The sequence below is a fragment of the Eucyclogobius newberryi genome, unplaced genomic scaffold (assembly GCF_026437365.1).
Source record: "Eucyclogobius newberryi isolate DKJ021-1_F unplaced genomic scaffold, fEucNew1.0.hap1 SCAF_1, whole genome shotgun sequence".
In the NCBI taxonomy this organism is placed as follows: Eukaryota; Metazoa; Chordata; class Actinopteri; order Gobiiformes; family Gobiidae; genus Eucyclogobius; species Eucyclogobius newberryi.
The window spans coordinates 22,456,869-22,471,194 of NW_027315723.1; the positions used below are offsets into that span (position 1 = coordinate 22,456,869).

The window sequence follows — 14,326 nt, forward strand, 5'->3', positions numbered from 1 at the left end:
CATGATCCATGTCCCCCCCTCCCCGCAAGAACATCCAAGAACACGTCCAGAATCAATCTCCTTAAAAGTCCACATTTCTAACGCTTACAAACAAGTCTGCAGCCTTTGACTAACTTCTTACTCCCGGTAATGAAACGCTATAAATCTGAAACCCAGTCGTGATGAATGTTTGTCTTTCTCTTTTTTTTGTTACTTTTTTCCCTTCAGGGACGTGATGAGTTTGGGCATCACGTTGGTGGGTCATCAGAAGAAGATCATGAGCAGCATACAGACTACTCGCGCCCAGATGCTTCACCTCCACGGCACGGGGGTCCAGGTCTGACGCTCCCCGGGCGACCGGGCGGGACTCTAGCGACGCACTTCCGGAAGCAGCGCCCGGGGACCTCTTTTCCGGGCCGCGCGAACATTTTTTTCCCGGAATTTTCAGGTGCAGCGGCGCCAACCGTTACTCGGGGAAGGCTCGTCGAAAGGGCCGACTCCTCCCCCGAGAGGGCGCCGGCAACAAAGGACAAGGGCAAAAACCTCCAACAGCAAAGAAACTACCTGGATGACTATTTCTGCTTTTCGTTGTTGTTGTTTTTTACCGAAGCGCTTACGAACTCTTCCACATATCAGCGGCGCTTTTGGATTTTATCTTTTGGAGAACGTTACAGAGGATTTAATGAACTTGACACAGGGTAAACTTGCTTGTCCGCGACGAAGGATCGGTGTCACGCGACCGCGACGAGGACTGCGCGGGGGGGGGATTTCCGAAGACTGCACCCGTCGAACCCTTTGAATCACCACTTTTAGTTTTTTTGTATTTGAGTAGCAATATCTATTAGTGTTCACTGCAGGTGTACTTTGAGACGGGAACGGTCTGATTGTAAAGGACGCACCGCGAACTGGCTCGTCTTTCCTCACCCGAAATGCTTTGAGGGGGAAAGTCCTGATACTGCCTTAAACCTATCCGAAGTATTGACACTGTCTTAGGTTGGGGAACGGCAACGTCGTCGAGTAGAGATCTTTAAACACTAGCACGGTCTGTTTTCAAGCGTGGACACGGCGTAACGGTTGGTAGATCGACTAAACAGAGCAATAATTACAAGTAGAACACGATCTATTACGGTGCTAGGGGGTTTTGCGGTGGAACTGACGCGTTGAAAAGCGAACGGGAGCCAGTGATCAAGCCTCGGTCGCCCCAAATGAAAGATGTATTTTCGCCGCAATGACACGCTCGGTGTTTGATGGGAATCCGAGGCGGCGTTTCAGAGGGCGCAGAGGGCTGTTAGGCACGCTGACATCATCCCCCCGACGCGCGCACACACAATCAAAGAGCGACGGCGGACCGGCTCCGAAAGGCGAGCTGCCGGTTTCGTTCCTCAAAGACGTGTACGAGCAGTGTGTCAGACCGCTGGATATTCGGTGTCATCCGTCTCTCCTCTCTCCTTCCGAGCAGACAATACAAGGTTCCAGAGTACGTTTTTGATCAGTGTTTTTTTTTCTTAAAATGAAGACACAAGGGTAAAGTAAAGTGACGTAGATTGTGAACAAACCCGATTCAGCTGCTGTAACATGATATTCTCTCTCATCTGACACCATAAAACGAATAAAGGAACACAAAATTAACACACTTCCTGATCTATATTGTATTTAGATGTATCCCAAAGCACAGCACAGATTTACACTTTACATAAGGATGAATGTCACTTTGTGGTTGTATACATACACAGCTTTGTATACAGTAACCATGTCGGCCCAACTAGCAATTGGTTGTTTTAATGTTGATCAACTCAATTTTTAATACAAAGGAAAACGTCCAATGTCAATTTTAATACTACGATCTAGTTTAAAGGAATAATAGAGGATTTTTCGCTGAGTTGAGAACTCAAGCGACTGTTAGTCCCTTTTTTTAAAAGTGCGCATGCGCACACTCACCCCCCACCCTCCTGTTGTTTTCCACCTACCATCAAACCTCGTGCGGAAGCACGCAACAGCCCGCTGCTACACGTGTGTTTGTTTATTAGCGCAACAGATCACATCGCTCGTCTTTGCAGATTTCCGTCTCTTCTGAGCTCGAACACAGTCTTTTTTTGTCATCATTTTTGTCCTGTACACTGAAGGAACTCACTAAACACACACCGGCATATCAACCACGCATGCGCAGCCAGGGAAACGTGCTGCTGTCCTGGGCATGAGGCTGCAGGTGTGCAGTAGGACGCCCAGAATGATTGACATGTGGGAGAACTACTCGACTGTCCACGTCACGAGGAAATGAGACTCAGATTGCGTGCCAAAAATCCTTTATTATTCCTTTAAGTATAAATTAGGGTATAATGTTTTTTGACAACCCGAGTATGCTCGAGCTTAAATTAAATATATATACATAGAGTAATTTCCACATTTTGACTTTTGAGACATGAACTCGGTAGTGGAGCCGTGCGCTGCTCAGTCTCAGCCGCGCCACAGAAGGGGCTAGCGGCGTTAGCACAGGGCCGTTTTCACAGTTGGCCTCCCCTTAGTGAACGCTGTGAGCGGTGAGCACTCTGAGCCCGACACACAGCCTCTTTATCCATCCAGCGCGCTCAGCAGTTGGGCCACAGCCAGACCTTTGAATTGAACACTGACCTAAAGTCATTTGCTCAGCACAAAACGCACGCCCCTCTCTCCTCTCTGCTTCCACCGGAGCGGGTCGGCCCCTGGAGGCCCCCCGCGGACCCCCGAGCTGCTGAAATACCTCTGCCCCTGTCCCGCTGCGCAGGAGAGGCGGCGGGTCCAGCCAAATTGAGATTAAGGCCAGGACGCAATCGATAAGAGTGTCCCGATCCCACACAACTTTCACCAATGACAGACGCTCGTTTCTGGGCGTGTTCGATGGGAACAGCAGGCTGGGCTCTGCAGTGGATCTGTCAGGACAACAGGGAAATGCAAAAAACACAATGGAGGAAGTGGGATTTTGAATGGAATCAGGACCACGTTGTTTAGCCCCATTTCCACTAAGAGGAACATTATTGGTGTTTGTGAGGATTGTGCGCTATAATGTCCATATAGTAAATGGATTTGGCGGATTAGGACTAAATAATGTGTCTAGAGCTCGTGATTGTGTCGTCAACACTTCAAACTCAGTCTTTATTCATTCTTTATTTAATTCAATTGTTTGTTATTCACATTATAACACGTAATGACATAAATTAACGCCACAATCGAAAAGGAGCAGAGAGAAGAACAAAATCTTTAAAAATATCTGCCCTTTTCTTTAAATTTCAGACGTTAAAATATTAAAAGAATTAAATATAGATAGTTTAAGATACTAAATTTAGAATCAATTACAAAATATTCTGACTCTATGTTAAATGTATTTACCCCTAGCGACCCAACAGTTTATCCGGTTGTTCCACCACACTTCAGTAAAACATTTTTAACATTGTTTTGGCCCATGAATCGTTTATAATAATAACACTTTGGCCCATGAATCGATGTTTATTTACGGTTTTTAATAATAACACTTTTAGACATTCAAGCTCTATTCACTCATTTTTACCAGTTAATATTTGAACTAATGGCAGTATTAGGTTTACCATGAGTTCATTTTGTTGTTTTAATCTAATCATGATGTATTTGTAATAGGTCCATAATAGTTTTTTTTTAGTATAAGAAAAATTAAAAAAATCTGCTCTGTCCCTCTTGGTGGAAATGCCCTTTGTGTCGACTGATCAGAACGAGGTGTTGGCGCATGTTTCCAAAGAGCAGCACCGCCGATTGTCCGGAGCGAGGGAAAACTTTGTAGAACGTTCTAATTGTAAAACTTGTACATTTTATTTATATGGTTTTTTTACACCTATTACTCAGTAGAGCTCTGAATACTTTGAAATGCACTATATTTTTCTATGTCCAGAGGAATTATTGTCACACCGACTTCAGTTGTACATACTTTTATCATTTAGGACCAAAGACGGCTGGTTTGGGAGGAGTCCTGTGGTTTTTTTCTTTGGCCTTTTTCTGTTGACTGTACAGTAATGCAAAAGTGTTGATTTTATTATTTATTTTACTGTGATGAAAGTTGATCAGATTCACTGGTTCATGGTACAGTTTTCCCTCCCGACATTGAGTTAGACTTGTTACATAGACAATTCTTTTGCTTTGTAACCTTTGTACTAGACTGTAAATATATTTTTGGAAATATATTACAATCTCTACAGAAGCACCGTGTCTGTCTCGTTTATTTTGCAAATCACCAACACAATTTGAATAATGGTTAGTATTTAAATGTTTCGTATTTTCAATGCTTTGTAGTATTTTATGAAACGACTGGTGCGCTTGAAGTACAGCATTTGGATTTAAGCTCAAAACAACGGCGCCAAAGACTGTAACATAAAGAACAAAAAATAAATGTTGATGTAAATGTATGAACTTCATGATTAACTCAAGATGACATAAAAGGAGCTGAAAAGAAAGACTGAAGATGAAATGTGTAGGACTGAAACATGTGTAGGATTGAAAACACGTCAATGTATTCCCTCATTTGACCCAGGAGAGGTCAAGGGTGGAAAAAGGTTCAAATGTTCTGAGATACAACCTCCCCTCAGACTACAATAACCTCATAAGACCTTGACAAAAATCAATCTAGTCCAAATCTAATGTAGTTGTTGACGGCTCTGAGTGACGGATGGCCATAACAACCAGCGCTGTGAGAGAGAAACTAGCAGACAAGGGAGAGTTTCATTTGTAACTCCTCCCTGTAGGTGGGGCTAACTTGAGCTCAGGAGAGTGCACATCTGGAATGGAAATGAGTTTCAGATGGAAGCCAAAATGTCTTGATTTCTTAAACTGTCCAGATGAAACCTTTTCTGTCAGTAATTGAATAGATACAAGTTAGATACATTTATGCAAATTCCAGGAAAGTCAATAATATCTCCATGGAGACATGCACAAAGACGACCCCCGTCTGAAAACGTACATTGTGCACCTTTTACAATTATACATGTGACGACTGTTTAATGTGTTAAATGAAACACTATTAATATTACACTATTGTTATAGATGTGATTAATATAAGGGAAGAACATAATCAGGTGACTCACTATATTACACCGCATTGGCGCTCCTTTTTACTGTGTCTGCTCTGTATCTCACACACATACGCAGCGCTCGTGCTCCTGGATTACGCTCCTGTGTTCATGAGCCTGAGTGGACATATTGTGAGGCGCTCAGAGACGGAACAGTTTCCATCAGTGTCTTCAGCTGAAATCCTTCTAAAGTCCAGCACACGGCTCCGGCTGCCAGGGCTTTACTCAGATCTGCTGCGGATTCTTCCAAGTCCGGTGCAGCTGACCGTTCTGGCGCTGCCTCCTCCTACACTAGTTCATTTTCTAACCATTTTTTAACACTCTACAGATTGTGAAGTACAGTTTTTTTTATATATCTACACCATGCATCAGTTTTGTTTGAAGGGGGGACACTGCATTAAAGGTGAGGGCAGAAAAGTGTTGACTCTAAGCAGGAGACGCTGTTGACAAGGTCTGTTTTGAAATGACTTGCTATTGATTAATACATAAACAGCAGGACGGTTGATAAATCTTAAGCTTTGTAAGAAAGTCCCGGGATCAAAACTCACTCGAGGTGCATTCTGCCATCTAGATAAGTAGAAAAAGTCAAAATTCATTTTGTGTCTCTGCGTCGAAAAGCACCTTACTTTGAAAAGTACACAATGCATACACACAAGGATAATGTCGGGAAGACGTTTCGCACGCATTACCCACCCCAGTCATGCAGGGCTGAAGAAGAAGGGCATCCAGCGTAATACAATAGAGTATTGATTTTTGACGTTAGCCATTTGAAAAACAATCTCTTCTGCTTTTGAAGTTCGCAGAAAAGCGCTAAACGTGGCCGACTGCCAGAGGAGGAGAAAAGACTCGCGTTTGTTGATTCTGCAATAATCCACCGCCGCATTATTACACTATTCGACATTTTGCATCTAATAAAGAAGTCAAACCTGGATATGGAGATGAATGGTGTGCGAGCGTGTAAATTGATTAGTGTAGCGCGGGGCCTGACTAATGCTCAAAAATGCATCCGACACACAGGCCGTTCAGGTAGTAAGGTGGAATATCCAGAAAATACTGTCAAATGATTTGTATTTCTCTATTTCTGCCTATTTTCTACAGATCAACCATTAACCATGAGCATTTCTTCATGAATAACAGTAAAAAACATCAACAACAACTTTCACCAATCAGAAAGGTCTCGGAGTCAAGCGTGGAGGTAGAGCTTATGAAGAAGATGAGTGACAGTCACTGGGGCGGCACAACAGGAAGTCCCATAAAACGAAGGGGTGGGTGTCGCGTTGTCAGATCAATAAACTCCCAAACCGCCTCATAGATATAACACTAAACTTTTAAAACAGCAGTTCAGCGGTTGATCTCAAGTTGAGTCAAAAACAACTTGTAAATCAAAATGCTTTTAATTTCCTCGACACACGCTGCGCCGAGTCCCGGTGACGTCTTTAGCCGGATCGAGCGATTAATGGACTAATCGTGACTGGTCGACTATAAAAAAGAATCATAGGTAAGGCAAGAATACACTTATATGTATCGCTGACAAGTCCACCACTAAAGAACCATATTTTCCGCACTATAAGGCGCACTTAAAAGCCTTTAATTTTCTCAAAAAACGATTATAATCCAGTGTGCTTTATAAACGGATTCATCCTGGTTGTGTTTACTGACCTCGCAGCGATTTTGTGTGGTACACATTTTGTTTCGCTTAATGCGCCTTATAGTCCGGTGCGTCTTATAGTGCGGAATATACGGTAATTGTTGGTTGTAGCCTTCCATTCCCCCACAGGAACGTGCAGCAACGTACTCCTGGATTAGAGATCTACGAGCGCTTCAGAACTATTCTGTTTTTTCCACTTATTATATTCCATTGTCAGCGCTGCACTGACTCGTCGCCGTGGAGAAATGAAAAGAGCTGTTACAGTAAAAAGTGGAAATAGTTATTATGTCATAAGTACAAGTGGGCAAAGAATATTCAGACGTTATCAGTCAGGGTCTATTGATTTGAGCAGATAGAGCGTAGGCGGTGCGCAAAACTGTAAGGTTGCTGGTTCAAACCCTGCTCTGGAGTATAGTTTTGCGTATTATTGTTGCAAGTTCACTGTTTAAGAATCTCATCAACCTTGAAAAACAGCTCATAATTCCAAGAAAATTGTCTCATAAAATCTGCCACTACATCAGCCATGAAAAAACAAGCAAACATTAGACAATTAATGGTAATTGTTCAGCACAAAACAACATTTAGTTATATTATGTGATGTTATTTCTGACTTGGCCCAAGGCTTTTCCTCATTGACATCTAGTGGGAGTAATAACAGTCAAGCCCTGAAGAAGCTGGTTGCAAAACAAGTCCAGCAGTATAGGTTGATTCATGTTTGGCCATCCTGACTTTACATCCTCACTAACATTGCCTAATGCACGTCCTCTCTATGTCGCCTCACCTTTTCTTCATGTCGTGAGTTTATGTCTGATTGAGCAGGCGCCGTAGATCCAGGCAGAGCTGTTCCGAGCACGGCCCGTGGCACCTCCTGCATTAAGTATTTAAGGAGCCCCCCCTCCACCACAGCAGCAGCAGCAGATCTGTTTCCCGGGCTGAACATTCCTTGTGATCCATCCCCACCTCCGGCACTGCACGCTGTCGTTTACTCACCTTCGCTGTATGGAAGGGTGATTGCCTTGGTTCAAGAAATAGCGCACTGCCGCCAGTACAACGAAGGGAGGAGGAGTGGAAGGTGAAGCAGGTGAGTTTGCGAGTATTGGAAAGCAACATGTGACTGAACTGCCATTATTATCTTAAATTCAACAGTTTTACAAATGGCATTATTTCCAGGAATATTGGATTTCTCCATTTGTCCATGTAATATATTTGCTGTAAAAAACAAAATAATAATACAACTGTGAATCAATCAATCGCTGAAAGTACCTTACAAATCTTTTTGTCAACTACTAAAAAACTACTACTACTAAGGCTTAATTTTAATCATAAGAATAACAGAGTAACGTATTTTCCGTTTTATAAGTCACCCCAGTCAAAAAAAGCATAATAGAGAAGAAAAACATATAAGTCGCACTTGAGTAAAAAGTATTTGAGTATTGATTGAGTATTTGATAATGTCCAAGACCAAGAACAGACATTTCATCTTGAAATGCAGTTTAAAATAATAACAGATGAGAGAACATGGTGAATAAGTGTACGTATGCTAACGCTAACACCTTCAGCTACATGAGGCACAGACAGAACTGTGGTAAGTGTCTGGTGTGTTAACGTAACATATTAACAGTTATTCAGATAACTATAGCATAAAGAACATGCTAACAAGTTTACCAAAGCATCAGTTTTACCCCAAATCACTAAATCCATTGAATTCTTCTTCCTCTGTGTCACTTCTAAACAACTCCACAAACTCAAGAGGTAGAGGAAGTGCAGATTCTTCTTCTGCGTCGCTTAGAGCCTAGAGCGCCCTCTTGTGGTTGTCATGTGAAATGCAGTGTCCAGTGTGAAAATAATGAATAATATCACATATAAGTCGCTCCGGAGTATAAGTCCAGCCAAACTATGCAAAAAGTTGCAACTTATAGTCCTGAAATCAGAGTAAAACACAAACACTTTCCTCTGTAGCAGCAGCACCCTCAGCCACCTCTCCAGCTGCCGAGGCCAAACCGCCAACGTTGATCTCTATAAACTATTCCCTCATTTGTCTTTGGCTGAATATTTCTTGACTGTAGCTGACAGTTGGAGTGATTGACTGAGTATAGCCGGTGTTAATAAAGAAGTCAGCTTGTATTTCTAGGCCGCCTGCGTTGCTGTGTGTGGGACGAGCAGGTTGCAGAGCAGACGCCCTTGTTGATGCCTGACTTCTGTAATAACACTGGGAGATTGAGAGAGGTTCACCAGATCCATCAAGATGCATTGACATTTTGAGAAGGCGTCAAGCTGATGGGGTTATAATGAGAGAGGCTGTGCTCGGATACATGCAACCAAGCATAGTGCCAAAGTGGTATTGTGCCAAAGTGTCTCCTGGATTAATGTTTGTCCAGAATACATGTATAGGGGAATCTGATTTGGAGAGTTCAAATACATTTATCAGAATGGCCTTTTTTTCCCGTAAAGAGAAACCTTTTACAAGCAAAATTATCGTAATTGATTTTAGAGTGAAGTTCTCAGGTGCTCAGTGTTGCCTCAAAAGGAATGGCATCTGGCTTGAAAATCTGACAAATAACTGTGACTATTTTGAAAAACAACTCCAAATGACCAAATGCATATGCTGAAAGATTTTATATTTAATTTAGGTATTTATTCATGTCATTATTTGTCAGTGTTTCTTGAAATATTGATCCAAAACCAACCAATCAGAGTTGAAGTGTCAAACAGAAGAAAGCACATCATCTTTAATCTGAAATCTAAATGGGATGGACTTGCCTGAGCGAGGAGTTCCACCACGAACAGACTTGGACAAAACAGTTCTTTTCCACTTGACAGCTTAACAATGTAATGAAAATGTATTGTCAGAAATAACCTCTTTACACAGTTGTTAGGTCCACTGCATTGACCGGGAGCATGTTTTTGGCCCGGTGTCTGTTTGCTGTAGCTGCTGTGGTCCTCTGCCGGTCTCATTATGTGCTCCTGAGGGCTGCGGTGTCAGAGTGTAGTCCCCACAGCGCAGTCCACTCTGTCGCTCACACACTTGTTATCATGGCACTTCCACTCTCCTGGACTACATAAATAAATACAGATGACCTCGCAAGTGGACAGTACTAATACCACTGCATTTTGCCACTGTTAGGTCGCATATAAAACTTAAATTTGATGTGGATGTGCATTAGTTTTCTGCAAAACATTGGACTATTGCATTGTTTAGTTTGACTTTAAGGTGCACTATGTACTTTTATTTACTTGTTATATCATTTAAAAATGTCCAATTTGATGCTTAGATTTAAAGGGTACAATTTCTGTCAGGTGTATGGTGTCCTCTGCTGGCTAGAATTAGTAGTAAATCATTTTGAAATAAATTAGCAGCATGGCTATTGTCAAAATAAACATGTTTCAATTCATGTTAAGAGTTGAAACCTACATTAATTTTATTCAAAAGGGGGAAATGTCACTGCACATGACTACTCAAAGGTGAGCTAAGTCATTTTTCTGGTGCAGAGTTCTGCTATCTGCTCGTCTCTATGGAGAATATTATTATTATACCATGAATGTCTGTCAAGCCCACCAGGATCAGCTTAAATCTGCAATCGCAGACCACTTCAAGAGGGAAGGAGAACCATCTGTCAACGCTTAGGTCACAGGCACAGAGCAACAAATACTGTAGGATCAGGGAAGCCAAAGAGATCCAGAGACACGCCCATCAGACCATGAATGGGAATGTGGGGGGCATACCACCTCTCTCACACCTGGTATGCAGATCTGAAGAATAAGGATGTGTTTAAATCAGCTGACAGACAGATCACTCGACACGTCTGAAGAAGGCAGCAGAGTCCAGCTGAAACTCTCAAGGGCTGTTCATAAGAAAGTACAGTTACATACAATTAAGATTATGATTATGAAAGTGATTTAGACTTATCCATTTTGCATTTCTTCAATTCTTACTGCATTCTCACTGATATTCCTTACTGTTAAATTGCACTTTTGTACCTTCGACATTTTCAGCTCAGTACTACATCATCAGAGGTTAATACATCTACAATGGAAGCGTCTTAAATAGACTTGAATAAACAAGGCACCTCAATGTGTTCAATGTTCATTCTCTTTACAACTATCGAGCTACTTAAATTATTTCTACAGCACTTAAGTAACATCACCTCTTTACAGATCTGAACATGGAGACAGATAAGTTTAATGCCATAACACGCGCTGCAATAATATTGTAAAGTATTAAGTATATGGACCCTTTATCTATTAGTGCATGTTTAAACATGTGTAAATGAAACAACAACATAAAAAGCTGGTTTTGGTTGAAACAGACAAATTACTAACACTGTTTCTCAAATGTCTCTCAGAATATTTTCTCGTGAATTCCCTCTACTTTCATTTGGCTGATTTCAGTCACGCTCGGCTTCCTTTTATTCCTCTACTCTCCATAAACTCCGCCGTTATTGATCGTTACATTAGCCGTGAGTGCTGTTCATTAAGGTTAGATCCTATTCTTTATAAAGATTGCTGCATTAGCATCACACCTGCAGCGACTCCATGCACTTCTGTCAGCTCACAATCGACTTAAAGCGTTTCACTTCTAATTCTCGCTGAGTGCATTGTGTTGCGAAATAACTTAACCGTTTGGAAAGGGGTTTGACAAGATGCTGGCTCACAGTCTGACGCTCTGACCTGAACGAATGGGACGATGCGCTGATACGAACGGAACAAGACAAGACAAGACATCATTTGATAAATAAAGGGTGCTCTTCAGTTCACAATATTTCATTAAAAAAGTTTTGCTTTATTTGCATTTACTTAGTTATTTCTTTCCCCCCCATAGATTTTATTGGACAGGACGATGTAGCAGGTAATGGGATAAGAAAGGGAAGGTCATTTAGTTAATTGTTTGAGCCGAAATCAAACTCTCGACAAAAAAAGTTGTTGTCATTGCTGTTTTTCTGAACTGCATCTTCTTGCGAGTTCAACCTTTTTTTTTTTTTGTCCAAGCATCATTTTCCACATGTGCAAAATCCTTTAAGTTGTGAGTTCTTGTCCCATCCACACACATTATACTTTATTGAAAAGGCCCAGCGTCCCCAAAACCCTCTTCTGCCCAGAGACTGACACTTGTTCCCAGCAGCCAATCAGAACCCTGGCTCCGCCCTGTGATCTCCTTTTCCAGGGGTGTGGCTAGGTTATGGAGCGCAGAGAGAAAATGGCGTCTGAATAGAAAGGTTGCATTCCATTGTTGTGAAGTTTAGTTAGTTCTGGTCTCCTTTTTGGTCTTTTGGTGTTGTATGCGTGTAATATAACGGGGGTAATTATTTCTGAAGCACGATAAGGTTATTGTGGGTCATATTACCGTGTAATAAGCGTTGATTGGTTGGATAATTGCGTGCGTGCCTCGTGACCCGTGCTGGTCTTCTCTTAAACGTACCTTGCCAGATCGTAACTCACTTCTACATCTTTTTAGTTATGACGGTGCAATTTGGTAAACTATGTCAAAGTGTTACGTCCTGTGACGTCATCGCCAGCTGGCTCTCTTAAAGGGCCAGCGCAGCGCACGGCAGAGTCCTATATGTTAATGTGGTGAGGGATGAGTGATGTCATGTCGTTTGAGTTTCCACTGGTTTGCCTTGTGTACTTTGCGCCTTTTTCTTATAATAAGTTTGGTATGATAGCCAGTGGTTTTTCTGGAGTGTATTATTGTATATCTCAGTATTTACATACATGTTCATTAATGTACATTTTGCTTTCTATTTTTCCCTATAGAACCACAGACATATACACCAACTTTGAATCTAAATGAATCTTCAAAGGAAAGACATCTTGCTGGTTACCCCCTGCAGCGGGTCAGATTCAGGCAGGATCCCCTAGTTTCTACAACAACAAGTTAACTCTATGTTTTCAATTAGTGATGGATGTATAAATATCAAAGAAGTATCAAACTGAGGCTGTTGCTGTTTTATTATCATCGTTGAATCATCCATCAGGCAGTTGCATTACATTGTATTGTGATGTTAAGGGTATTTTCTCCATAGAAGTGTTGTTGCTTTGGCTGTGCAACTAAAGAATGATCAAGCAAAACCAACAATGCCACTGGCACTTCATACTAAATTGTTAAATTGAGTGGACAGCGGCAGACGTTTATAAATGTGTATGTAATATATATTTTAAATGTTTTACAAGGTCTCAAGAAGTGAGCTAAAAGTTGTTAACTATAAAAACAATGAAACATGGACCATTAATAGGGCTTCTTCTCTCCTTCTTCTTGCCACAAAAGGTTCCCATTGCCTGTGCGCGCAGGTGTCTGAGTAAAATAGAAGTACTTGTCAGATTAGTGTTAATTCCAAGGCACCTCTGCCAAATAACCTCTGTATAACAAATCACTCAACAGCGTCTACAGGACAGGGTTTGTTCCACTCGGCAACAGAGCAGCCGAGTATGAAGTCGAAAGTTTCTCTTGCCAAAATGTAATCAGTTTGGAATTTATTTAATCCCGGATTCATGTGGCGAATAGTAATACAGCTTTTCTTAATCATTGTGTCTCCAGCAGAGTTCAGTAGCATTCCAGGTCTGGGCCCACATCCCTCCGACAACACAGAGAAACGCAGCCAATGTGGAAGTGTGGACATAATCCGGCCCAGATCCTTCTAATACTGTTAAAACAAGACGAGAGCGGCTGCGTCTGACGGACCCATCTGCAGCTTAACGGCCACCTTTCAGTCCGAGATGGAATACAGTCCCGTGATTATCCGCGGCTGCATTATGGTGGGATGTTATTATGTTTTGTACCGTTGAATGTATACAGGGGCCGTTTTTTTTTCCAAAAGCTGGGCCGATTGTGGCGTTTGATCAGATACTTTTGGACAGTTTGTGTTTTATGGATCGGAATAACGCACGCTGACGCTGGAAATGGGAGTTTGATGTCGAGAGAGGTGAAGGGAGCAATGAACCTGGCCAGCAAGAGGGATTCTCACAACAGTTGTGAGTGCATAGACGTTTGATGAACTGATTCTACTGATTCTTCTTCTTCTACTGATTCTTCTTCTACTGATTCTTCTTCTACTGATTCTTCTTAATATAATAAGAATCGGTAGAAGAAGAAGAAGAATCAGTAGAAGAAGAAGAATCAGTAAAAGAAGAAGAATCAGTAGAAGAATCAGTAGTACTGATTCTTCTACTGATTCTTCTTCTTATTATTATTTTACTGATTATTCTTTTTCTACTGATTCTTCTTCTTCCCCTTCTTATTTTACTGATTATTCTTTTTCTACTGATTCTTCTTCTTCCCCTTCTTATTTTACTTATTCTTTTTTTTCTACTGATTCTTCTTCTTCTTTTACTGATTCTTCTTTAATTATTTTTCTTCTTCTTCTTCTTCTTCTTCTTCTTCTTCTTCTTCTTCTTCTTCTTCTTCTTCTTCTTCTTCTTCTTCTTCTTCTTCTTCTTCTTCTTCTTCTTCTTCTTCTTCTTCTTCTCCTTCTTCTTCTTCTTCTTCTTCTTTGGTGTTTTATGGCGGTTGGTATCCAGGTGTTACATTACCGCCACCTACTGTAGTTGTTCTTCTTAGACTTTAGACATTATTCTTTAGAATGATGAACTGATTCCCGCCGCTGTCTGTCAGGCCCTGTGCACCAGTGATTCAGACCAA

The 14,326-nt window shown here is 41.5% G+C and overlaps 1 protein-coding gene across 2 annotated transcripts in view; it reads left to right on the forward strand.

The window, feature by feature from the left end:
- The window catches only part of epha7 (eph receptor A7), a 115,719-nt gene extending 111,539 nt beyond the window's left edge, over positions 1 to 4,180 (forward strand). For both annotated transcript variants that reach the window (XM_072440175.1, XM_072440183.1), the window contains exon 17: positions 208 to 4,180. In XM_072440175.1, coding sequence (XP_072296276.1) covers positions 208 to 322 — 115 coding nt within the window. In that variant the 3' untranslated portion in view covers positions 323 to 4,180. The remainder of the gene's footprint in view (positions 1 to 207) is intronic.
- The last annotated feature ends 10,146 nt before the right edge of the window (positions 4,181 to 14,326 follow it).